This window comes from Mesoplodon densirostris, chromosome 6 (genome assembly GCF_025265405.1).
Source record: "Mesoplodon densirostris isolate mMesDen1 chromosome 6, mMesDen1 primary haplotype, whole genome shotgun sequence".
Classification (NCBI taxonomy): domain Eukaryota; kingdom Metazoa; phylum Chordata; class Mammalia; order Artiodactyla; family Ziphiidae; genus Mesoplodon; species Mesoplodon densirostris.
In genome coordinates, this window is record NC_082666.1 from 78,822,839 (window position 1) to 78,848,996 (window position 26,158).

Here is a 26,158-nt window from a genome sequence, read left to right on the forward strand (position 1 = left end):
GTTTGTGGACTCGGAACATTTTAGGAGTCTCAAGCCAGCTTCTCTGACCTGGTTCTTCAGCTTGGAACCTGGGTCTGTGTTTATCCCCTACTTTGCGCCCTAGACCCTTGACTGGGATTTCACTTGGCAATGTGTCTGCATGCCACTACCTGCCTTGATGGGCTCGCAAGGGTCCAGTGTCACACGAGTGGCATGAGGCATGTGCCTGGGGTCCTGGCTCCTCCAGCATCCCTGATGCCCTGACCACCAGCCTTGGCCTTCTCCTGGACTCTGTGCTGCTGGGCTCTGCTCCTCACGGAGGCCCGGCCACTGTCTATGAGCCTCCCCTTCAGGGCAAGCCCCACATATAGCAACTCTGTGAGCTTTGGAGACAGGTGCTTCCCCAGGCACAAAGGTTACAAAACAACGTCTCCTCTGGGATGACTAATTAGAAAAGAGTATCCTTTCCTTGGGCAGCCTATAAGGCACAGGGCTCGGCAGACAGAGCCCTGGCTGGGTTTTAACTCCTGCTGGCACCACCGTAGCTGGGTGTTTAAACTTACACAACCGCACACCTAGCTCTCCTCCTAACACTAACAAATACCTGGCCCAGCTGCCACCAGGACCTGGCACAATGGCATGCTTTGTGTGTCTGGACAAATTTGGTCTCACTGTTGAGCACTGAACTTGACCCTGCATTTGCCCTTTGTCTACCCTGCTCCCATCTTCTTCAGCTTTCAGGTTACTCCTATTTAGGCTCATTCTTAACCTGCTGGTGTAAAAAAAAGCAATGCTATAGCCTATAAAAACCTAAATGGATAATATTAATGATATGAGTTTTGTCCTTCCTATCAAATATTATAATAAAATTCAATTTTAGTTTAACAAAACCTACCACCCATTGGCTATAGTGCTTTGTTACTTTGGATCTCTGCTGGTTTCTGGATGGATTTTCTAGTCTTTTCTACTCTTTTTTTCCCCAAAGATGTTTACCTTTGGGTAATCCTGTGTTTTCTCTTTCCAAAGATAGTTGAAGATTCTTAGAAGAGAGTTTTCTAATACAATGTTGACTTCAGGCCTACACCAAAATCTATTATTCCAGACTTCTCTGTGAAAAAGATGAAGGTATGAAACTTGACTGCTTAAACAGTAGTAGCTCCTAAAAGGTGGGACCAGAAAAGAGAGTACAGGAAAGAGAAGTTGTGGTCTGATCGGTTGGACATCCTAGCTCTGGGAGGAAGGTGGCGAGAGCAAGCAAAATCCATTTGGGACAGATGCAGAGAAAAGACTAGAGATGAGAAAAGCCATTTGGACAGGTTGAATCATATTACACTGAATTTTTGAAAGCTTATCAAGCCAAAGAAAATCTTTTGTTACTTGGAATTGCAGGCTTTGAAAGTTTAATCAATTAAATCCAAGTTTCCCTGATGGAACATACAATTACCAGAAAGCTTGAGCCTGCCGTGAAGCCATGTGTTACTTTGTGAAAACAAATTGAATTTTATTTTGTGAGGAAGGTTAGTAGATTATTTTCATACCTCTACCACATTTAAATGCAAGCCACTGAGTGTTCTGGGGAGCGTTGCTGTTTTTACAATGCTACCTTCTCATAGTTAAATGGGTACACAATAAATACTGCATAGAACACATAAGTACTTAAGAGATAATTTCAGTGTAACTATGGGCTAAGTATTATGTGGCACCCATAAATACAGACATATATCTAAATATATAGGTATCTAGAGACAGTGAATGAATACATACATAAAATTAAGAGACAGAATTAAAGTTTCATCAACATGGTTACACATTATGCTTTAGTTTAGACAATGTCAGTTCCCTTGAAATGCCTTCGCAGAGCCAGATCTATGCTAAGATCAAAACCTGTCTTTTTTTCCTTTTTTTCTTTTCTTTAGCCACCAAAAATAGCTTAATAAATAGAAAAAAAAATTCTACAGGGTGCCTTTCCTCCTTAGAGTATTGTGTAAAAGATGTAGAAAAAAGTTTGGAAAGAAAAGCTTATCTGCATTTATAAACCCCACACAGGGTTGAATTTTTCACACATAATAAATGAGCTTGAGTCCACGAATTGTGTAAATACTTACTGAGCTTCCAATCATCCTCCTCTAGGTGACTTCCTCTAATTCTAACCACTGGCCCAGTAGAAAATGATCTGTGTTCAAAATTTGCTCAAGTTTTCTCACTTTCAGCCTATTTGAAGGCTGAGTGGGAACAGTAGCCGACTTACTTGTGTTTATCTTCTGGAGTGAAATATGCTTTTCCAGTTGTCTCCTAAGTTTCACCTCTGCTCCGTACTTTCCGGTGGTCCCATTGTCAGCCAGAATGAAGTGAGAATGCATGCTGTTGAGAACAGTGAGCTTGCTCATGGGATTGGACATGGTCTGATATGGCCGGACAACCTGCAGAATTTCAAAAGGAAGGGGCAGAAGTCAGAGAAAAGAGTGCAAAATATGAAAAGGAGAATCAGACAGACAGGAAAGAGAGAGAGAGAAGGGAAATCAATTCTTTGGTACAGTGAAAGGATAGTCTACATCCTCCTCCTAATACTGCTTTGGGTAGAAGCAAGATTTACAGTAAGTGTTCCATTAATTTTCTGGATTCATACAGAAATGAGAGTTTGTGCTTTCACTGTACTCAAAAACTGGCAAGTGAATGTCTGTTTCATTTTGAAGTTGATTGTTTATATGCTGATGAACCAAAAATAATTTTTAAGTTTGGCTATTTTGTTTCTTTCTTTCTCCTCTCCATCATGTCCATACATCTAATAGGCAGAGAAGAGCAACCATGATTCTGGAGTACAGTGGAGGGTGGGGAGTGGAGGGTGGAGAATGGGGTCAGGGGTGATCTTTGTCAAGCCCATTCAGCAATCTGAAGGTCTGTTATTTAAACAGACCTTAAGACACCTTAAGGTGTCTTATTAGACACCTTAAGTGGAAATGCTGAATGTAAAATAACTGTATTATGAGATAAATAAAAATCAGGCTCACAATGTTCACCTCTTGTCTTAAATTTTTGTTGTGTTATTTTAATTTCATGGTGAATCAGACTACCTGAAACAGAACAATTCTTAGTATGGTCTTTCAGACTTTTGATCTGAAAAGAAAAACAAAACCTATTGTGCGCCAGTTGTTTTATATACATTATCTATACTCCTTGCAACAATCCTGCAAGGTAGATGTTGTTATGTTTACTTTGTAGATGAAGGAACAGAGATGGAGATTAAGTAGGTTTTACAAGAGTTTACCACGCTCAGAACCAGAAATCACAGCCAGGTCTGCCTGATTCCAAAATCTATGCTTATTCATTCCCCTTTCCCAAACTGCTTAGACACAATGGAAACAAGATGATGTGTTGGAAATCTACTCCTAAAATACTTAGGCAGAAATTTCACTCAAGACTATGAGAAGGAACATTTAACCAACTCACTGTTACACGGTGTCCATACAGTTATCTCTGTACTGTATCACTGAAATTGACAAGACAGAAATAAATGCTAAGGGACTTTTATTTCTGTGCCTTTATGCAGTGTATACATTAATTATAGAGTTGAGATGTACTTGTTCATTTTAAGTATGTAATAACTCATCAGGCAAAGCTGTAGTAAGATTGAGTAGTTTGCTAAAGGAATTACAAAGTGATTCAGTAAAGACAGCGTCAGTAGAAAAGATCTCATAAAAGTCATATTTTATACCTTGATGCTGATTCAAAACCCCACATTTCTGTATGCCTGGCAAACAGAATCTACTCAATGAATAGTGAATGGATTAATTCAAAAGACTTGAGACAGACGTGCTTTTATTAAAAGTTGAAAAATAAAAACCCCCTCTTATCTGAATTGTTTGGGAATTGATCTAATCTAAATTTAAAATGGGTAATTCTGAGCTTTTGAAATATCTTTCAGACCTTTTAATAAATGTCCCTATTTGTTAATGTACCATTAATATACCATTAATTCACAGCTTATTCTAGATGGCTCTCATTTATAAAGGAAGCCTATAAATTTGTGATTATTGTTTCCAGTAATCACATGGAGCAGTGTTCAATTACCCCTTTGTCTAGATGAGTGAATGAGAGTCCCCCCTGAACTACAGAGAGAGTGGTTGGCTAACCCTATCCTGAGTTCTTTATCACTGGAAGAGTAGGTCGCTTGTGGTTAAAATTCCCATTTTGCTGTTACACATTTTTGATCATAAAACATTCATTCTATAACAGAGTGCAAGTTAATAAATATTAATGCTTTGTTGGAAAAGGCTTAGCAGAAAGACTTTCTCCTATTCTTTTTTTTTTTTTTTTTTTCTTTTTGCGGTATGTGGGCCTCTCACTGTTGTGGCCTCTCCCGTTGCGGAGCACAGGCTCCGGATGCGCAGGCCCAGCGGCCATGGCTCACGGGCCCAGCCGCTCCGCGGCATATGGGATCCTCCCAGACCGGGGCACGAACCCGCATCCCCTGCATCGGCAGGCGGACTCTCAACCACTTGCGCCACCAGGGAGGCCCTTTCTCCTATTCTTAAAGTACCTCTGCACTGTACTTTTGGACAAAAGAAAAAGCTTTAGGTTACTGTTTTCTCTTTCCTAACGGTAGTTCCCCAAGGCTCCATGCCAAGAAGGAGGGAATCCCAAAGCAGTTCTGTGAGGAGCAGGGGACAGTGGATTTTCTAGAGGTTAAACTATTTGTGATGGAGAACGCCAGACACTTGTTCTAGATGAGACACGGGGCACGTTTTCTAATTCTTGGGAGCTTAAAGACCACCAGTGAAAGTGACGTTTTCAAACAAATAAAGGAGTGAAAATGATTCTGGGTAAACCTGACTTAATCACCACAATCTGAGAATAAAAGAACATAATTAAATCATCTGACTATATTCTACATATCTGTTTCCCCCACCATAGGATTCTAAGGACACTGGTGCTTCAGCCTTCTGAGTTTTGACCTTCTTTTCTTGTGAAACATGGTGTACCAGCTCTTTGGGAATACTGTACATTTGAATTAATCATGATAAGAGGATCAAGTTTACAGTGTCACTCAGGAATTTTAATTTCTTCATCTTACTGCTCCCCATTTCTTTGGATCTGATGTTAAAGTAAGTTAAAGGTAGTTATATTTTGGCAGGGATTTTTTTCTGCCAAATAATGGAGGATATAAATCCAAAAAATAAGTTAAATGTCCTAAATTATTTTCCAGTCATCATTGGAGGAAGGTATGTTGAATCCTGGAACAATCATGAACGTTTGAGGCATGGAAATCTCTTTGAACCCCAGTTCTGTCAATGGCTGTGTGAATCTGAGTCTCACATTTTTAATTTGTAAAAGAGAAATGATAAAACCACTTACATCATGGGGGTTAGATGAGATTATATGTGCAAAGTACCTGGCACCATGCCTGGCTCCTAGTAGGCAATCTACAAATGTGAATTTCTTCTCAAGTCCTGCTTTATCTTAACAACTATAAACTGATTTTTCAGTTGCAAACTAGTGACCAAAATGAAACGATGGGAGACAAATCTGTCACTTTTGTTTTACACAGAGATTTAAATCAATCAATATGAGTAAAGAAAACAAATTTATCAGTTGCCAAAATATGCAAAGTGGGTTTTTTTGCATGTCCTCCTAGGTCATTTAAGACGGTGATATTGTGGAAATGTTTGTTGATTAACTGCAAAGTTGGAAATAACTTCCCAAATACTTCAGAGGAATGCATTTTGGTCTAACTTGTCTACAAAATACACTTAATATTCTTCATAACAAACATACCAGCAGTCTATTTTTGTTCAAGTTACAATTTGCATATCTACAAAAGATTTGTTGATCTTCCTGTTAAGTTTTTCAAATAGAAAAAAATAATGCCTTTGTATCACATGAATACAAATGAATTTTTCCTTCTGACAAAATTTTAGAGGTAATGCAAAACTTTTATTGTTAAGAGCATAACATAAAAAGGACTTTCTTGGAAACGTGTGTATGTGTGTGTGTGTGCGTGTGTGTGTGTGCATGCGCATGTGTGCATAGCAAGAACAATTGTGACCTGTAGGTATACAGATTACTCTAGCACGTTTCTCAGCCAGTGTTTCCTGGGAGAATCAAGCCCTAATGCTCTGCAGTATTCATTGTATGTAATGGATCACGTTCTCTCCTAAGAATATAGGATGGTCCACGTTATGTACCATCCTTGAGAGAATTGAGAAGAGAGTCATTCAAATAATTTTCTGTGTTTTGTAGCTCAAATGAGGAATCTGGGTCAAGAAAGACTGAATTGTGTCTGACAGGCCTATATATCAAGTGATCTTTCATGATTGGTAACTACATTGGTATCTACACCTAGAAGGGAAATCTGCTTAGAAATGGATATTAGATACTTAGTATTTCACTCATTAATCTATTGTACACACTTTGTATTGGCTGATTGGTAAAGCTCTGGTTCTAAGGCCTCTGTGTACCTTGACTTTGCAACAAAGAGCGAATGTAATAGAAGCTGTTCAAGAAGTTAATGAGGTGGAGGGCCTTTATATAAGATATTTGTAGGGCCATTATCATTGCCAGGAGAGAACCGATCTAGAGACACTGTGGAGAAACTGAACATCGTTCGTGTGTTGGTGCAGCGTGCTGCATTTATTTTACTTGGATGGGCTGAAATCAATCATTTGGGAGCTGATCTAGGACACCTGCTGGAGTTTTCCTAGCTATTTTCATGCACGTTCTGGTCTCACCCAGGAGTACTTAGTAGGAAGTCAGGAGATGGGACTTCAAGTTCTAGTTCCCCTAATTACTTCTGTGAACTTGGGCAAGTCTTCAAATTTATTCATTCATTCGTTCACACACCCATTCAGAATTTCTCTAGGAAATGTATGTGATAAGTATTGGACTGGCTTGAGGAGACATATAATCTTGCATCTAAGTAATATCTCAAATAAATATTCAAAATATATTAATCGAAAGAAACTTTTTAGAGGGTGGTTTTCTCATCTGTAAGGTAGAGGATTTGACTATAAATTCTGAAGGCTTTCTACCTCTAAAATTGAGTCTGAACAGTCTGTATTAAAAAATACATTTGCCTTTTCCAAGTTAGCACAGAACAATGACCTTCTGTGTGTGCTGGCCACAAAAAAAGTAGTTCGCTCATATATTGGGGTCTCTTCCATTTTGTGGTGCTTTCCACAATGCAAGGGCAGTTTGGGTATCTGTGACTTCTTTCCTGAACAGAATTGAATTGAGTTAAATCAGGTTTCTGAGTCATCAATCACAGGCCTTCTGCAATCCCAGACGTTATTACCTGGTGAGGTGTGTGTCAACCTGCCCCAGGCAATACCAGGGTAGGGGATGTGTAGCCCAATGAGTCATTCTTTCCCTCCTAATAGCATGATTATAATTTAGGCAGGAAGAAAATTAGCATTCTTTGACTACTTATTGTATGCCAGGCACTGTGATAGACACTTTTACATGGATTAATCCATTTCATGCTTATTTTAAAGACAAAACTATAGAGGCTCAGAGAAGTAAAGCGTCTTGACAGGATCTGCCCCACTAACCTCACTGTTTCCTATAAATCGCATGTAGATCTTAAATTCCTTTACAGGGCAGGAGACATTTAGAGGAAAGACAGAGGACCCAGCCTGATTTTAAATTTATAAAGGATATTATGGTTGGTTTTGCTGCTGGATATTTTTGTCAGTGACTCAGCCGGGCATTAAAGTCCTGCTGACAGCTGATCAGATTATTTCCAGATGAGTTCTCCAGAACTGTATAGTAGACAGAGGTCAGGAAAGGCACCAGCAGGCAGCAAAATGGGGTTTGTGCTTTGGAGAGAGACACACAAAAGGAGTGGCAAGGTACTCTTCAGATCAGGCATGCGTTCCTGGGAGGGATGAGGGTGTACTGCAGAGAAGTGGGAAACAACCTGTGTCTGAGGTAAAGAAACAAGGGGACTGAGAGAATGAAATAAAAAAAAGAAAGGCACTGTGTATCCTCAAAATCATAGCAAGGTCTGAGCTAGAGGGGACACTGGCTTGTTGTTTCCTATTCAGGCAGCTCAGCTGCAAGTCTAGGTATGAAGCAGGGTCATATTGAAACCCAGATGCTGACTCTTAGCTCAGCAATCCAAACAAGAAACCAGCAAACCCAGGGATCCATCTCTAAAGAATGCCCAGATACTTTAGCCGCGTAACTCCCACTAAAATCCACAGGAAAACAACTGCATCTTTTTGCAGCACTTTGAAAATGTGTTCTTCACCTCACGGGCTGCAGAGCTGCCCCGTCCACATTTCAGGCTTTCTGCTCGAATAGGCTCACCTCCCTCTGCCCTGTCCTGAGCTGGACTGTGTACCATTCAGATACAGGGCCTACTGGTTGTGGGAAAAGGCCTTGAGTTCTGAAAGGGGTTACTTGCTTTAGAAATCACCATGTATCAGTGGGGTGATTTTAAAATTTGTTCAGAAATTCTTTGAAAATCTTCCCTAAGTCTGGCTGGATTCAGTGACACACTTCTAAGTAGAATAAAACAGAAGTGATGGTGTGTGGCTTCCAAAACTAGGTCATAAGAGGGTTTCTCTTCGCTCTCTTTTGGACCACCTACTCTGGGGGGAGCCAGTTGCCATGTTAATAAGGCAGCTTCCTGTAGAGATCCACATGGCGAAAACTCCTCCCAATAGCCGTGTGAGTGAGTCATCTTGGAAGAGGGTACTGTAACCCCATTCAATCCTTCAGATGATGCAGCCCCAACTGACATCCTGACTGTGACCTTACGAGAGACCCCAAGCCAGAACTACCCAGCTAAGCCACTCACAAATTCCTGATCCGCAGAAACGGTGAGATAATGAATGTTTAAAGTCGTTAAGTTTGGGGGTAATCTGTTATATGGTGATAGATAACTAATATAATGGTGCATTATTATTATCTTCTTTGAGACTTCAAAACGTATTCTCTTCCCTCTACTCTGGATTCACTGATGCATCATAATTTCATGACCTCCATCCTGCCCCACTCTGGTCCTCTAAGCTGCCTGGCATTCCATCCCTAGGCTCTGATCAGTCCTGGTTCCTGTTCTACAACTGGGGCTATGACTACTATCCTCCACGTTCCTCATACGCCTGACCCCAAACACTATCTCTCCTCATTTGGCAGATGGTCTGACTCCTGTGTTTACACATTTGCCAGCCAGATGACCCAAGGCAGGTTATTTACCTTCTGGTCTCAGTGTCTCCATTTGTAAGTGGAGATTAATAATGATTATAACTACCTCACTGGGTCATTTTTAGGATTCAATGAGATATAAAACTCATGAAATGATCCACATATGAACTCAAAAAAATGATAGTTGCTCTTATATGGAGAAGTAATATTGCATAATAGGTAAGAATATGATCTGGGGAATTGGATGGCCTAGGTTTACATCCCAGCTACATAATTTATTAGTTATGTAACATTGGGCAAGTTACTTAATCTCACTGTGTTTCGTTTCACCATCAGTAAAATGGGAAGGATGATAGTGATACTAAAAATAGCAACTTCTGAGTGTCATTATGAGGATTAAATGACTATCTGTGTAAAGTGCTTGGATGGATGCCAATACTTATTCAACTCTACAATTGTGTTGATATTATCATTGTTGTTATTATTATTTCAGTGATAAATGATAAACCTCCAGCTAAATTTCAAAATCCTGCCATCAACTCTCTGCCTACATATTCTTTTCTCATCTCCTTCGGTTATAAGGGTACAGACGGTTAATCTCCCCTTTAGTTCTGGACCCCATCACCTCAGGGCCACTCTAGGACTTATTTCATTAATTAACTCCTCTCCATCCCTAACTCCATTTCTACCATAAACATATAAACAAACTCAGGTCTCTCCCATCTTGAAGAAAAAATCCCTCAAATTATGGCTCCCTTTGGCTACTCACGTCCCTTCTCCTCATCCCAGACAAACCTCTAAAAGGTAGTTTCTACTTGCCATCTCTACTTCTTTTTTTTCCTCCTCAACCCATTGAAATATGGCTTGATCCTCCATCATGCTTCTGAAACAGCTCTAACCAGTGATACCAATGATGTCTGTCTTGATCAACTGGATGAACACTTCCAAGTCCCTCCCTTCCTTAGACTCTCAGTCGTACCTGGCATTGCCCTTCACTCAGTCCTTCTAAAACACACTCTTCCCTTGGCTTCTAAAACATGCTCTGGTTTTGCTCCTCCCTCTTAGTCCTTCCTCTGGTCTCCTTCGCAGGCTGCTTTTCCTCTGCTCAACCATTAAATATTGGCTATCACCAGGATCCGGGATATCATCAGGCCCTCCTTTTCATCACTCTACATACTCTGCTGTATGTAGTGATCCATCCACTGCAGTGGCTTTAATTATCATCTATATGCAGACACCTTCTGAATCTAAGTGGGTAAACAGATCTTTCTCACTGTCCTGCTGGACATTTTCACATAGATATTTCAAAGGAACTTTGAAATCAACATGTCCAAATCCAAACTCAACTCTGTGTTTACTGAAACTGTATTACCCATGCCACTGAATGTGGCCCTGAACCTGAGTGTGGTCCAGGTTTAGCTAGCATTGGCTCCTTCATGACTGTAAAGACTTGGGTGGGTCTCCTTGTCTCAACTTCTCCTCTCGCATCCTCTGAATATATCTTATCTAACCTAGTCATAGAAGTCTAATAAACTCCACGTAAGAACACTCCTGGGACGTTTTCTGAGCTTACAGTATGAAGTCACATTTGGCTTGCATTTGAAGTAAATGAAAAATGTACTGAGTTGAAAACTACACTAGAATTATCAATTGCATTATTAAACGATTTTTCTTGGCTTAAAATATAAAAATGACATCAAAAGAACACTTGCCAATTAAATGTAACAACTCTTAAAGGTTATAAAATTCTGAGAATATATCTATAGCTTAGGGAAGACAGAAGATCTTGAACGTCAAGATAATTTAATAACAACATAAGATGATGCTTTGGAAATCCACCTTGTGTTTTCATCCCCAGGCTAAAATGAAAAGTGCTTTTTCTTGTGATCATGCCTAGATTTTTCATTTGGCATGTGTTTTGTTCATCTAAATTCGGGAAAAGACAAATCATAAAGGCTTCAGAAACTGTTCAGTTACTTGAAACAATTCTGGTCAGATTGTTTTCTAAAGCAAGAATCTAAGTCTGAAATGAGTCATATAAAAATCACAATTCATTGGAATTTCTTTCTTGACTTTACACTGGTGACACTTTCATAATCATCATTCCAGATCGAGAGTATTTAGGGACAAAGAAAAGGGCTCAGGTCACTCTCACTGAGTCTACTTTTGAGTTCAATTTACAGGCATAAGATATCTGCCAGTATCTCAACTAACAATAAAAATGTAATATCATTAAATATTTTCTTATATATCACTTGGCATACTATTGGGTTGACCAAAAAGTTCGTTTGGGTTTTCCCATAAGATTTTATGGGAAAACCCAAATGAACTTTTTGGTCAACCCAATACTAGTTAAGAGTATGGGCTTTGGAGACAGTGGACCTTGGCTTAGTTTTTTTTTTTTTATGGAATAAAACATATCTCAGAAGGCTAATATATACAATCACAGAGAGCTTCCTCAAATAAGAGCTCAATAAATTACAATTACTATTATGATTATGCTCATTGAAGTTCTATAAAACAGAGCAAATTTTTTATAGTTAACTTAGAGATGAAGAAATCAAATCTTATAGAGTTTAAGTGACATGTCAAGGCCTTATGTTCATGCGAAGTGTTATGTTAGTGGTTACCATCAAACAAAGAAAACAATTTAATCCCTATTTTTGAGGAGTTTTTAATTAAGTTGAGGAAAAAGACAGTTGTGAGAGAACTACAATCAGGAAAATGATATTGTGGGTGAAGTCAGGGAAGCTGTCTTGGTGGAAGGGAGCCTTGAGCTTAGTTTGATGGAAGTATAGGATTATGGGTTGCCATAGAAGAAGAGCAGTAGGTATAATATGGAGACATCACAGAGGTGGAGTTAACCTTAAGAGCTGAACAATATTCGTTTTCAGGTCTAATGGCAGGGCAAAAGATTGTTACTAACTCAGTATTCATAGCATTATTCTTCACCAAAGTCTGTTGTTTTTATCTATTAATTGAAAGATTTGGTTAAACAGAGTTGAAGGTATTTAAATTTAAAGAATCAAGGCTAGTTCTATCACTCAGTTGGGAGGATCATGCATCTTTCAAAGGGGTTACAGAAGAGCCTCTTCACATTCCACATTTCTTTGTCTCCATCCCCAACGTGCAGAGGCTTCACCATCCACCTCCCAACTTGAGCTGCTACATAAGAAAATAGTTTTATATTCAGATACTTGGTTAAAAAATCCCTCGACTATAGTTACTATAGTATGATCAAGCTCTGTAATATGAGTAGAGATTAAGTTGTGGTAAAGTTGTGAACCAGATAAAATTTATCATTATATTTTTTCCATGTTTATTTTCCCTGAAGCCTGAATTTCATCATGGCCAATCCATCTCCTCAATATTTATTGAGTACCTACTATGTGTGTGGCTCTAAGTTGAACTCAGAATCCAAAGATACATGCCTTATATCTTTAAAGTCTAGTTAAGAGATCGGACTTGAAGGGAAGTACATTTTTCAGAATATCTAGAAGCACACCCTAGGGCAAATTAATCTTTCTTCTTTATTTTTAGGGCTAGTATTTGCCTTTATTGTGCCATTCCAAAGGTATATTCAAATTCTAAGATGAATAGCAACTGTGATGTCTACGACTTCTATCAATAAAATAACTCTAGTAGTACTTGAATTTTCAGCTTCTAAAAGTGCTCATCTGAGAGCCAGCACCACAGAAATAACATGATCTATATTTTCTATTGGTTTGGATATAAATCTACTGTAATAAAATATCTGGAATAAGATATAGGGCCTTTCTTTTATCCTTATTTTTTTATTTATTTCAAGTAAATTTCCCAAATTTCCCTTGACATTTATTTTGTGCCACTTCAATCTTATTCTGGAACATAGACATAGACTTGACCAAAAATGCAACAATTCTATTTTTTCAAATGATTGCATTTTGATAGAATTCTGAAGTGGTCAGGATTTTTAATAATATGTTGGTTGTTTTTCTCTGCTACCTGATGTCTGATCCTATAAGGTTTCCTTTTTGATGTTTATTACATGTGTGTTTGTTTATATAAAATGGAAGAAAAAGGATAGAAGGCATTAAATCAAACTAACTATGAAAATTATTGTAACTACTTAAGAAGCTTACCAGACAACACTTCTGTTTTAATGAATTTTAGGGAGATTTTCACCAGTGACTACATATTTCATTCAAATACTTCTTTTTATGACAGCCTAACATCATATTCCTTTCAAATTATCATTTAAATTATACATTAGAATAATAAACTCATATTTAAATGTCCCTCAAACTATGTCATAAATCCTGTATACCAAAAACAGCACTTTTGGGAATTCCCTGGCAGTCCAGTGGTTAGGACTCTTTGCTTTCACTCCCGAGGGCCTGGGTTCAATCCCTGGACAGAGAACTAAGATCCCACAAGCCGCGTGGTGCAGCAAAATAAATAAATAAATAAATAAATAGAAAAGAGGAAAGAATCTATAGGAAAGAGAAAATCAGGATTGGAAAGTGAATCACCTAAATAGGTCAGTGCACAGATTTAAAAAAATTAAATTAAATTAAAAAAACCTCACAGAAAACAGCACTTTTGCTCCAAATAATTTACAACTTGAAAAACAAACTCTTATTATATAAGAGCCTGAGAAGTCCTATGTGTATTCTGGTTTCCCAATTTTGGGGGAAAAACATGCCAGAGTGGTTGAAATTCAGTAGATCTTGGTCAAAGATTTACTAAAAAATGAAAATACGATTGTTTTTCCTGTGCTCTCTACAACCTGCCAATTTTACTTCCTTTTCTCGGTCTCTCCGCAAGTTCACTTGGATCTTTGTGAGCCATGGCTTGCCTTTATTAGACCCCTGTGAGCAGGGACAATGAATGTGCACATTTTATTGAACTTATAAGTTGCTTTTTCTGCCCCCTGAACTGGGATCAAGACTAGTTTTTCATTGGGAAGTCAGACAATGTAAGTAAGTCCCATTGGCATAGGCATATGTAAGTTCCTATTGGCATAGAACAGGTAAGAAATACAGGGAGAAAGAAAAGAAGAGTGAAAAAGAGGAGCACATGAGGAGGTGAAATAAGAGAAAAAAAGCTAGAATTGGAGGAAAATGAATTAGGGGTGGTTCACCCAACCCAGCAAGGCAAGTAAATACAATATAAGTATTGTCTTTCCACAATCATACAGAATTAGAAGACAAACAAAATGACACAGAAAGGCAGTAGGCCAGCATTCTCTGCAAATGATTAGGCAACTGAGGTAATTATATGGTTACTCTATCTTGAATAAAGAAATAATCAGCCTTCATTTACTCATAGTTCATCTGCATGAGAAAGTTCCAAAACGGTCCCCACCCCCCACAAAACTGAATAATAACAACTCAGGTTTACAAGAGAGATGCTGAAACTATGAACATTTAAAAATGACTTCTGAATCACCATGACATTTTAAATAGTTAATTCATTTGTTAATAAAATGAACTATTAGATGCTCTTGGTATGAGGGGGCATTTTAGCATATTCTAATTCTTTAAGAACTGTATTTGTTCTAGTTCGCAACTGATATATACTTAAAAGCCAACTTGCAATCTAAGGCAAATATTAACCCAAATATGTTCCATCAAAGACTAGTCCCAGATACTTTGAAAAAATCAGTATTACTTTTCCAGTCAGTTCTGCCAACATAACACTTTGGGAATTGCTGCTTGAGATATTTATTTTTTTTATGATACAAAACAGCAAGTACATTTTAGTTAAGAGAATATTACATTGATAAAGCTATCTCATTCCTTATTCTACATATTCTGGATAAATTCGTGTTTCTACATGTAATTTGGTAGCATAGATATGGACATTTCTTATCACTTAAAATAAAGTTATTTATCACTTAAATAAAGTTCTGAAGGATTCAAACAGTGTTTATTTACTGCTTCTATTTCATGATCTTTGATTTTTAAATTCAAAGTATTTTGCATTGCATTTAAAAAAATTGCACATACTGTGTTGCACTGAAATAAGATGGTTTCATTATACTGCAACACAATAGAAGAAGCAGTTTAGGACCAGTTACTTCTCAACCTCTTTGATTAAAAAAAAAAAAATTTTTTTTTTTTTTTTTGACTCAGACAGACTTCATGCTACTTAAAGAGAACTGCAAAGCACATTTATTACTCTATGGCAGGCCGTGATTGGGAATGGAGGATTGTATTGATCTGATATAGAGAAGCACTGATAAATAATTAATTGCTAAAATTATTGGGGACAAAAGAAATAAATAATGCATGGCAATCTGTGTACATAGTTTAACTCATACCAGTGGAATTTTGGAAAGTATTACATAGGGGAAAAAGTCTGGTTGTTAGTAGGAGAGAAAAACCCTAGAAGGGAGGTGGGGAATGACCTGTTTGTGGTTTTAAACAAATGAAAAAGAGACCCTGGAAATAAGACAGTGACTTAGAAAAAATAGGACCAAATTCTCTCTGGCAAAACTGTTGATTGATTGGTCAGTGTGTGGCCCCGGACATCACAACAGGAAAGAGAGGTTAACAATCTGCTGAGCTTGGTCAAGGGCTTCTGAGTAGTTCCAGAGCAGGAAATAAAGATCCCAACTGTGCCCACTCCTCACCCAAGCATTTAGCAAAAGAAAGACCAAACAGGGAAGCCACAAGTTTGAATGGAAAGAATCTCCCTCTGTAGCCTCCTGTCCTAGGTGAAGGGCACTCAAATAAAGAAGCTGGAGACCTGGGGTGAGGAAAGTCCTCATTTTATGTATCAGTCAATGAATTCATGTTGTTAATTAATCTTAACATAACTGTGCCAAGAGCACTTGCAAAATTTGATGGGTGATAAAAGACCATTGCTTGATTCAAACCAAGAGGGTAGTTGATAAGTCTCACTTAGGACCTTTCCTAATCCTAAGAACTGACGTGGAGTTCACATAGATAGATTCTGGAAAATAAACGGTCTCCCATAACTATTCCTAACATCAGCTTCATTTCAGGAGGTGGGGACTAACAGAGTAATCCAGTATGCATAGTTTGAATTCTAATTTTATTTCACTCTTTTGATATCACCTCTATGAGAAGTCACATACAGGGAGCTCCCAGGACTTACATCTCTTCCAATCAGGTCCTCCTGGTTTTCCACAATTCCCCAAGGGGCGATACCTATGGTACATATCTTCCCTCGAGACTTAGATGCATGGTCCTTCAAGGCATCTCCAACATGACGAATAACACCTAAGAGGAAAAAGAGAAGTATTACTCTTGCCTTTTAAAGCAATTACTTTCCATTGATCTAAAGGAAATTGTGGTAACTGTTTTTCCTAAGGTTAAATGCACTGAATATAAAGTTTTGACACATTTCTACACGAACTACATGTGTTCAGGAGAGAACATAAACTTGCAGCTCTAATGCCAGATACATTTGCTGGACTTGTATATGAACTCTAGTAATACATTTCTTATTCTATCTCATATGAAAAAAACCACGTATACAATATCTATAAAAAGAATACATACAGGGACTTCCCTGGTGGTCCAGTGGTTAGGACTCTGCACTTCCACTGCAAGGGCCATGGGTTCCATCCCTGGTCAGGGAACTAAGATCCCACAAGCCGCGTGGCCAAAATAATAATAAAACTTCATTTAAAAAAAAAGAATAAGAATAAATACGATACTTTAAACTTAGAGAATCTTTTCTTGTATTATAAGTATAATGATGTATTAGTATGACTAAGTACTAATACCATGACAATATCCTATAAAAAGCATCATAAATAATATTATATTAAATCTATACCACAGTCTGAGTATGAGTTAGGGTCAGCAAATAGAGTAATTACTTAGCTCAGATTTTGTTAATCTTGATTTCACCTTCTTATTTATGGGCACATAATGTGGAGACCCTGCTTGTAAAGAAAATGTTGACATATTCTGTGGAAAATTTATGTTAAAAATACATAAATACACCTTTTTAGACATCATTCTAATTAGTTTCCTCTTCTGTCATAATGGCCTTCCCATCACCATGCCTTTCCTTACCATAGTTAAGAGTGAGAAAATTCAGTTTACAAGATTGTAGGGAACTACCTTTTATCTTTTAATAAACCATTTAAATAAGATATAATTTCTAATCTTTTAACTTCTCTCTCAAGTGATCATTTTTATAGAAGATATAAAATACATTCTCTAAGAAAAGATGCTTCCATTTATACTTTAAGGAAAATTCCACCCATTCTTCAAGGAAAAACTCACACCTAGTTCCATCTCCTATATGAAAGCTTAGTTGGATTTGATTTTTTCTCCATTTGAACAGGGTTGCAGTTTGTATATTTTGAATAGTTCAATATGTCACTGAACATATTCTTCTTTGGTTCATAATCACATGCAAGGATGTCTCTGCTTAGAGTAAACTCATTGAGGGGAAGGTTGGAGATCAGTGTCTTACTCTCTTCAGGTGCCGGCACAGAGCGAGGGCTCAGGAACTGGGCATCACTGAACTAACAAGCACATAAAACACACCAGGCAATTTAATCACAGGAGACAACAGACATGTGTGAACAACTCAATTCTGAAATATTCATAAGATCAAACAGAAAGAGCCTCCTTTAAAAAAAAATCAAACATCATAGTAGCGTAAATAGCCACTAGTCCATGCTGAGCTGTGCTGGGAGCGTTGGGAAGAATATCAATTTCACGTACTATCTCATCTATGGATCTTCTAAGAGAAAGTACTGATAAAGAAAGTCAAATACAAGAGTAAAGGTGTGAATATTAGTGTTAAGTTTTTTCCTATTTATATGCAAAACTCATTTGGGGTCCAGTCCTGGACAAGAAGGTTAGCTTCATGGTAGCCCCTCCCTCCATCTGCCACAATTCCGCCTTCACCTTTTACCCAAGCTGAGCGTTCAATCGAACACACTTTGAGTGTTGGATTGAGCACTATGCCTGGAGAGAGGCAGAGATGAATTCTTTGGTTTACAACATTTACGCTGTTAATTCTTCTTTTGATATTGGATGCATTTCACAAAAGAAAAACAATAAACAATGTTCCAAGTTCCCCCAAACAGAAGATGGGTAAGCATTTCTTTTAGAAACCTTTGAGTTGATCTCCACAGGAGATGCAGGTTATGCCAGGAAAGCAAAAGACAATAATTATAGGCAAATGATGCCTGTTAAACTGTGAGTGAAAGTTGGAGCTTAAAGCCTGAACAGCCACGAAAGAAAACTGCTCTGTAGATATTTAACTGCTCTGTAGATATCTGATCACCACAAAGTAAACAGTAAAGAGCCGGCTGAGCAGGTCATTCTAAGATCATGTCACTATACAGACTGGGTCAGGGTTTCACATGACAACAATGGGCAGGGCAATATGCAGATTTCGCTGTGTAAATGAACCTATATTGTTGTGAGCTGAATGTTCACAACTTCTAGGTATGGAGGAGAATTCTGAGTGCAGGTCTCACTCAAACATCATCTAAACTACAAAAAAATGAATAAACAACATTGAGATAACATTTTATTTAAAACTAGTTGGTCCAGGGTTATGTTCAGCATGTCCCACTAACTTCAAATGTGTCCACATGTGCAGACTCTGAGTCTTGAAACAAGTCTGAATTAATTTACTGCAGCATTACCTGTCTCTTCCAATCGGCACTTCTGACTCAGGCTGGGGAAATACATCAAGACATTTACAGCATCCATTCCATTATCTGCTGCACATTCATAATGTTCTGCAGATAAGCACTTAACTCTAAGTGGCTTTGTAAGAATTGATTTGGCAGCTTGCCTGGATCACAATATAGAAACTCATTTGGCAGGTAGAAAAAACTGCTTGGAGTTCAGAGTGGGGTGTGTCTTCTGTCGGTGCAGAGTTGATTCAATGAAATACTTTAAATAATAAACACATGTTACTCCAGACTTTGCTGTCACCCCAGATGGAAAGGGCGTTCTGCAAACTCTAAAGCTATTTGCATCAAACTTAAAATCACTTAGAGAACAGAGTCTCCAATTTAGAGCAAAAGTTATTCCTTAAAAAATTACTGGATGCCTATTTGGCAAATTGAGATATTGAAAATATCCTGTGAAATTCCACTAGTCGTGTTTATAAATTCTGTAGAATCAAGTATTAAATATCCCAATCTGTTTCTTAAGTGTAAATAATTCTTCTTGGTTGAGAAATGACAGTACAGTTATCATTTAGGTAGAGGAAGGAGAGAGACTCAGTGAAAGGAGCAATAACCAGCAGGTGTGGACACACAGGTGTAGGGGATGAGGTGGGGGAACGTAAATATATTTAACCTCAGGAGAAAATGATCTCAGTCACAACATTCTCATGGCCTTATGTTGTCCTTCTCTGTCCCACTTCCGATTACCTGTGTTAACACCTCCAGTGAATATCCACGCTCCAGTTGTCATGGCTGCTTTGATGAGACCTTTCCCAAAGACTTGCTTGAGTTTTGGCTGGAGTTCAAAGTTCTGTAGGCCCCCATGAACTGAGATGAGAAGCTTGGGAAGCTCCAACTGCCATTCCTTGGTCATCAGGTGTAGGAGGAGATCAGGTTTTGTATCGAAAGATACTCGTACGTACTAGAAGAAGGACGACCATTGATTAGGGAGACAGGGCAGGGCTGACTGTGGCTGCTTATCTTTACTGATTGCAATGATATGTATAGTTACTTGAAGAAAACGTCTTATAAAAACTAGATTTTTTAAAAGGGGCAAATCAATTGCTTTACCAAAAGAGCCTTCTAGACAAAGGGATTCATCATTTTAAAAGGTTTTCTTGAAATTCTGAATGACTACAAATTTTTAAATTATTTAACTTCTAAAACGCAGTGTAAACACAACTTTCCCTGGGATGGGTTCTTTGCTCAAAGGAAATCGTATTTATATTTTACCAACCTTAAAATTTGTGCAACAGTTCAAATGTTGCTAACATTTTCAATATAAATAATCCCTCTATACCAACTGGACCTAGATATGACTGTTTCTGTGACCCTATTATTTTGAGAGGTTTTGAAAAATTCTACAGTTCTACATAATGTAACAAGAATTTTAAAATATGGTAACAGCTGATTATATTTATTTAAATCTAAAAATAACTGCATACCAAATGTTTTCTTTATCTTTCAAAGAAAAGTGACAGAAGTCATTCCAATTATTTTTGTAGAATAGTTGAAAAAAATTGAAGTGCATAGCAGATATCAAGGTATTACCAGATGCAACTGGAAATAAAATTATGATAAGTATATATAAATAAAATGCTATAAATACATATAATGATAAACATCTATATAACTATAACTATAACTATATATATATATATATACACACATACTCATTTAGGTCTTTAATTATATAAACATTTCATTTCTAGCTGGAAACAACTGGAATACTGGGCAAATGCACTTGAAAGCCTTTTTTTTTTTTTTTTTGCGGTACGCGGGCCTCTCACTGCTGTGGCCTCTCCCATTGCGGAGCACAGGCTCCGGACGCGCAGGCCCAGCAGCCATGGCCCACGGGCCCAGCCGCTCCGCGGCATGCGGGATCCTCCCAGACCGGGGCACGAACCCGCATCCCCTGCATTGGCAGGCGGACTCTCAACCACTGCGCCACCAGGGAAGCCCTTGAAAGCCTTTTGAAATGTATTGCTGAGCTGGCATGAAAAGAGAGAATATTCAGATACCTAAACAAAGTGGAAGCTGGAATCTCAGGAGGTAAGGAAATACCAAAGCAAGCTTTGGCCTTGAGGCTTTCTCCTGAATCCTGGAAGACCATGAGCATCTGCTTTGGTAGGTTAATGCAGTATGGGGGTGCCTAAGGAGAGACCCCACATAAAGCTGGGATACTTCAAAGGGTTCCACTCTCAAGTGTAAGGAAGAAAAATAAATAAGGCTGATGGTCAGAAGAATAGAGCAAGGAAACTTGCCGGCCTCAACCTTGATTCTCAGCAGATGGGAAAAAAAAATTCTCCTCTGGTTATTTATAAACAAAAGTGGGTCCTCATACAGGTTCTGGTCCACATTCACACTCTCAGTGTGGTTTGAGAAACATCAGAGTATTTAATATAAGATGGTTCTGGTGGGGTAATGGCTCCAGATAACTCTCAGAAGTAAATGCAAATTCTCTGTGGAGGAATACATCATCAATCCAGGTCTCAAATAATTCCCATGGGAAAATAAGCATTTCATTGTAAAAAAAATAAAATCACAAATTACAGAAGGAAGTAAAGTAACATGAATGAGAACCAAAAGACAACGGGTAGCAGAATAAGATCCTCAAAGATACTGAAATGCTCAGAGAATATGAAATAGCTACATTTAATATGTTAAAAAACATAAATGAGAAAATTGAACATATGAATAAAGAACAAGTGATTATAAAAAATGATCACATACATTTGAAAAAGAGTAAAAAAGAGAACTTCTAAAAATTAAAATATAACAATTTAAATGAAAAATACAGGGGATAAATGAAACTACAGATCAGACATGTTAACTATAGATCCAGAGAAATAAGCCAGATGCAGCCTAGAAAAATAGAGGAATTGAAAACATAGAAGAAAATTTGAGAATTTTAGAAGACGTAATCAGAATTCTAGATAGAAATAAAAGAGATAATGTGGAAGAGGCAATACTTGAAGAGATATTGGTTGGGAATTTCTCAGAATTACTAAAAGATACTAATTCTCAGATTCAAGAAGCTCAATGAATCCCAAGCAAGATAAACAAAAAGAAACCCCTCGCACAGGTACCTCACAGAGAACACCAAAGGGTAGGGGAAAAGCCTTCAAAAGGAGCTAGAAAAAAAGACAGATTACCTACAAAGAAACAGTCATTAGACTGATGGCTTACTTTCAACAGCAACAATGGATGCCAGAACAGTGTCTTCGATTTGCAAAGAGAAATTATCTGTCAGTGTAGAATTCAAGCAAAAATATCTTTCCAAAATGAGAGCATATTATAGGCATTTTTAGACTACCAAAACTGAGAATTTACTTCTAGCAGACTTCACTGAAGGAAATTTTAAGATATATGTAGCAGGTAGAAGTTAAAGTTACATGATCCCAGATGGATGATCTGAGATACAAGAAAGAACGGTAAACGAAGATATTAGCACATACAGGGTAAATCTTAAAAAGCACTGGTTGTAAAATATAAAATGATAATAATAGTGTCTAATATATGGTGGAAAGGGATAGAACTAAAGCACTGGATAATATAGCATATAAATTAGGGAGTAGTAATTAGAGTCAAAGCATTCTAAAGTCTATATATTATGTGGGAGAGAAAAGTTTTAATTTTGGAATTCGTGAAGTATTAATGTTGAAGTTGCATAATCACCAAAAGAATAGACTTGCATGTAATCATACAAACATATGCTTTTGGATGTATAAATAAAAAAGGTTATGCAGCAGATGACAATTCATTGTAATATTTTTTGGATAGGGGAGACCCCACTGTTGCAAAAACCTTAAAAATTATATGTCAATTCTTCTATTAAAGTATATTTTAAATATATTTAGCAGAAATGTGAGGCACAAACATACAAAATATCAAAGTAGCTTGATAAATTAAGCTGCATAATCAAGAAATACAAAAGAGCTAAAGTTTCCCATATATATATACTAGAAATCCAAAGAAGTGTTAGAATCTAACAAGCTGGTTCTTATTGATTTAATCTACTCAGCAAAAACCAATTCTAGAATGGAAAGAGTAAAGGTTGGTAATTTTAGCTAAGTACATTATATCAAAAGAATTATATCACTTATTTTACATTGGTAGTGTATAAAATAAGTGATATAATGGCTAGTGGGAAGCAGTTGCATAGCACAGGGAGATCAGCTCAGTGCTTTGTAACCACCTAGAGGGGTGGGATAGGGAGGGTGGGAGGGAGGGGATATGGGGATATCTGTATACATATAGCTGATTCACTTTGTTATACAGCAGAAACTAAGACAACATTGTAAAGCGATTATACTCCAATAAAGATGTTAAAAAAAAGAATTATATCACTTATATCGATAGAATTTAACTAGAGTTTACAATGTGGGAAACTGCATATTTTGTACACAAATTCTCATGTAGAGGGCAAGAACTTTCAGATATCAGCAGAAATCTTCAACAACAACATGTGTTTTTGTGTCATGCAAGGAGCCTTGGGGCTGGAGAGACGGTACTGCAGTGGTGGAAACAAACACAAGGGTTTCTTAAATAAAAGCTTTTAAAATTATCTATTGTTATATTTATTATCTCACTGAGTGACTGTTTATAAGAAAGCTATCTATATAATGAGCGCTATAAAATAAAAGAATAAAATGTTTTCTGTGCCTGTACACTGAACTTATGCTACTTAAGTAGTTAAAATTTGGTAGCTTTACTAGATTAAACTTATACCATTTTGAATAATTCTAGAAAGGGATATTTAGTAAAATAAACTAGAACTGAGACTCACAAGGCTTCCAAACTATACAAACCAAGAATGTTCATTGTGGGAGATTTTAAGAAACTGCTTCTCAAATTATTCAGTAACTTCATTTCAGTATCACTTTCTTATTCCTTCAAAAAACCCCAACTAAATAAGAATCCATATTCTTCTAAGGTGAGATATAAATTGCACTTCTAAATATAGAAAAACATCTAAAGTATAAAAATCCTTCTAAAATTAAAAAATCCTTCTAAAATCCCCTTGCAAGCCTAGATATTAGTTCCTAAAATTTCTGAAGAACTGTAAAGCTGTAGTCCCAATGATGAGAGAAGGCTTACATGAGAACAGTAAAATGTTTTGAAAAACAAGAAAAGTAGTGTGATTATGGCTTTTGGAACTTCAAGATGCCTCACTGAGCAACCCCACCTGCACGTTTCATTTAGCCAGGTAAATAATGTGAGATTCTGAGCCACAGGTAGTGTCTGGGGATAGACACACGTGCATTACTAATTAACTCAATGTGAAGAGATATGGCAATTATACTAAATCACTACAGAGACTGTGTAATAATTTTAATATGTGTAACCTAGCTAAATAACATATTATGGGGACTTCCCTGTGATCTAGTGGGTAAGACTCCACGCTCCCAATGCAGGGGGCCTGGGTTTGATCCCTGGTCGGGGAACTAGATCCCACACGCATGCTGCAACTAAGAGTTCACATGCCACAACTAAGAAGCCTGCATGCCGCAACTAAAGATCCCACGTGTTAGCAATGAAGGTATTGCACACATCGCAACTAAGACCTGGCACAGCCAAAATAAAATTAAATAAATAAATAATAAATATTAAAAAATAACATATTATGGAGTTCAATTATTTATAGTAATTAGTAATAATAATCCTAATGCATTTTTAGGAATAAGTCTCACTTGGTAAATAATTCCCTTTAGGGCTTCTAAAGTTACAACTTACCAATAAGGAACCCAATTTACTCATCATGTAAGCAGTTCACTGGAAAGTGACCAACGAATCTAGTGAATATGTCAAAATTCCTTTTGAACTAGCTTCATCTTTTTCCTAGCTAGGAAACGAAGAAAAGCTTGCTGGTGATCATGAAACACTTGTTACTCAGTTAATAAGTGCTCCAGTGGGGGAATGAATGAATGACCTTAGATCACCTTGTCCCTGGTTCTCTGTCTTACAGACGAACAAACAGAGGTATTCAGTGTCTGGCCTGTGTAAGGTCATGTTGCTCATAGGCTCTCTATGCATACTTCTCTCTACTCTCAATTTCTTAACTACTGAGAAAAAAACCCAAAGCTACAATCAAATCCCTTGTGTTCCAGGTACATACATACTGTGTGCTTTACATGCATCATTTCATGGACTCCTCCCAATAACGAGGTTGGTGGCATCCACATTTACGGGGGACAGGAAAGAACAGTAAGTTCAACAGCTATTAAGTGGTGATGACAGGATTCACACCCAGGTCTGTCTGACTCCAGGTCCTTGCTCTTGACCTCAAAAACATAAATGCCTCCTCTCTCCTTACTTCTCCTTTTCCTTCACTTACAACCAAGCAGTCTGCGAGTCCTAATGATCCATTTCTCAAATGGTGCTCTCATCCAGGCCTTTCCTTCTATTGCTTCAGTTGTTATTTTAAGAATAAATAAGGGGCTTCCCTGGTGGCGCAGTGGTTGAGAGTCCGCCAGCCGATGCAGGGGACACGGGTTCGTGCCCCGGTCCGGGAGGATCCCACATACCGCGGAGCGGCTAGGCCCGTGAGCCATGGCCGCTGAGCCTGCGCGTCCGGAGCCTGTGCTCCACAACGGGAGAGGCCACAGCAGTGAGAGGCCCACGTACCGCCAAAAAAAAAAAAGAATAAATAAGAATGCTCTTTACTAGGATGTCATTTTGGGTTGTGGCAACAGTCCTACTGGCTCCTCTAACCCTGTGTTCTCAGTGAGACACCAACAGGCAGATTTCTTTCCCCAATTCCTTTTTGATCATATTATTTCTCAATTCAAATAGTTACATCATACATAAACTCCCATTCTGCCTGTCATGGTCCCCACAGTTTGGCCTTACCCTACTCATTTAAGAGGCGTTTCCCCCCTTCTCTCTGTATTTGGCTAATGTTATTCCCCAAGTCCTAGAAAACCCAGTCCCTCCCCTTTCATCTACATAAATCATTCTTGCCTTTCAAAGGCTCTTACTGACTGCTCCTTGGAATGCAAGCTCATGTTGACTCAATATAACTCTCAGTCAAACCCAGTTTAATATATATTTTTTTCCGGTTGTTTCTTGTTTGTGTCAGTTTTATCTCCCTATTTGCAAGATCTCTGAGTGGAGGGATCATGTTTGGTCTGACCTTCGATTTTGGATAAGCCTTTCAGTACTGGCTATGATGTAGTTACAATCTTAGGAGTTTAGAATTATCTTAGCAATCATGGGAACTAGAAATACTCTATTTCAGTTCTTCTGCTTTCCAGATGACACTGAGACCCAGGGAAGGTGAGTGACTGGGAGTCAGAATTAGTTATCTAGTAATTAACCACTCACCTAACCCATTAATAAAGCTACTGTTACACTGGAAACTCTAGGTTGAGCTGT

The 26,158-nt window shown here is 37.9% G+C and overlaps 1 protein-coding gene across 4 annotated transcripts in view; it reads right to left on the reverse strand.

Annotated features, from left to right (window-relative positions):
* Positions 1 to 26,158, reverse strand: part of TRPM3 (transient receptor potential cation channel subfamily M member 3) — an 832,457-nt gene that overhangs the window by 221,716 nt on the left and 584,583 nt on the right. For all 4 annotated transcript variants that reach the window (XM_060100866.1, XM_060100865.1, XM_060100863.1 and 1 more), the window contains exons 4-6: positions 19,490 to 19,703; positions 16,228 to 16,352; positions 2,228 to 2,399 (exon numbers count right to left, since the gene is read on the reverse strand). In XM_060100866.1, coding sequence (XP_059956849.1) covers positions 2,228 to 2,399; positions 16,228 to 16,352; positions 19,490 to 19,703 — 511 coding nt within the window. The remainder of the gene's footprint in view (positions 1 to 2,227; positions 2,400 to 16,227; positions 16,353 to 19,489; positions 19,704 to 26,158) is intronic.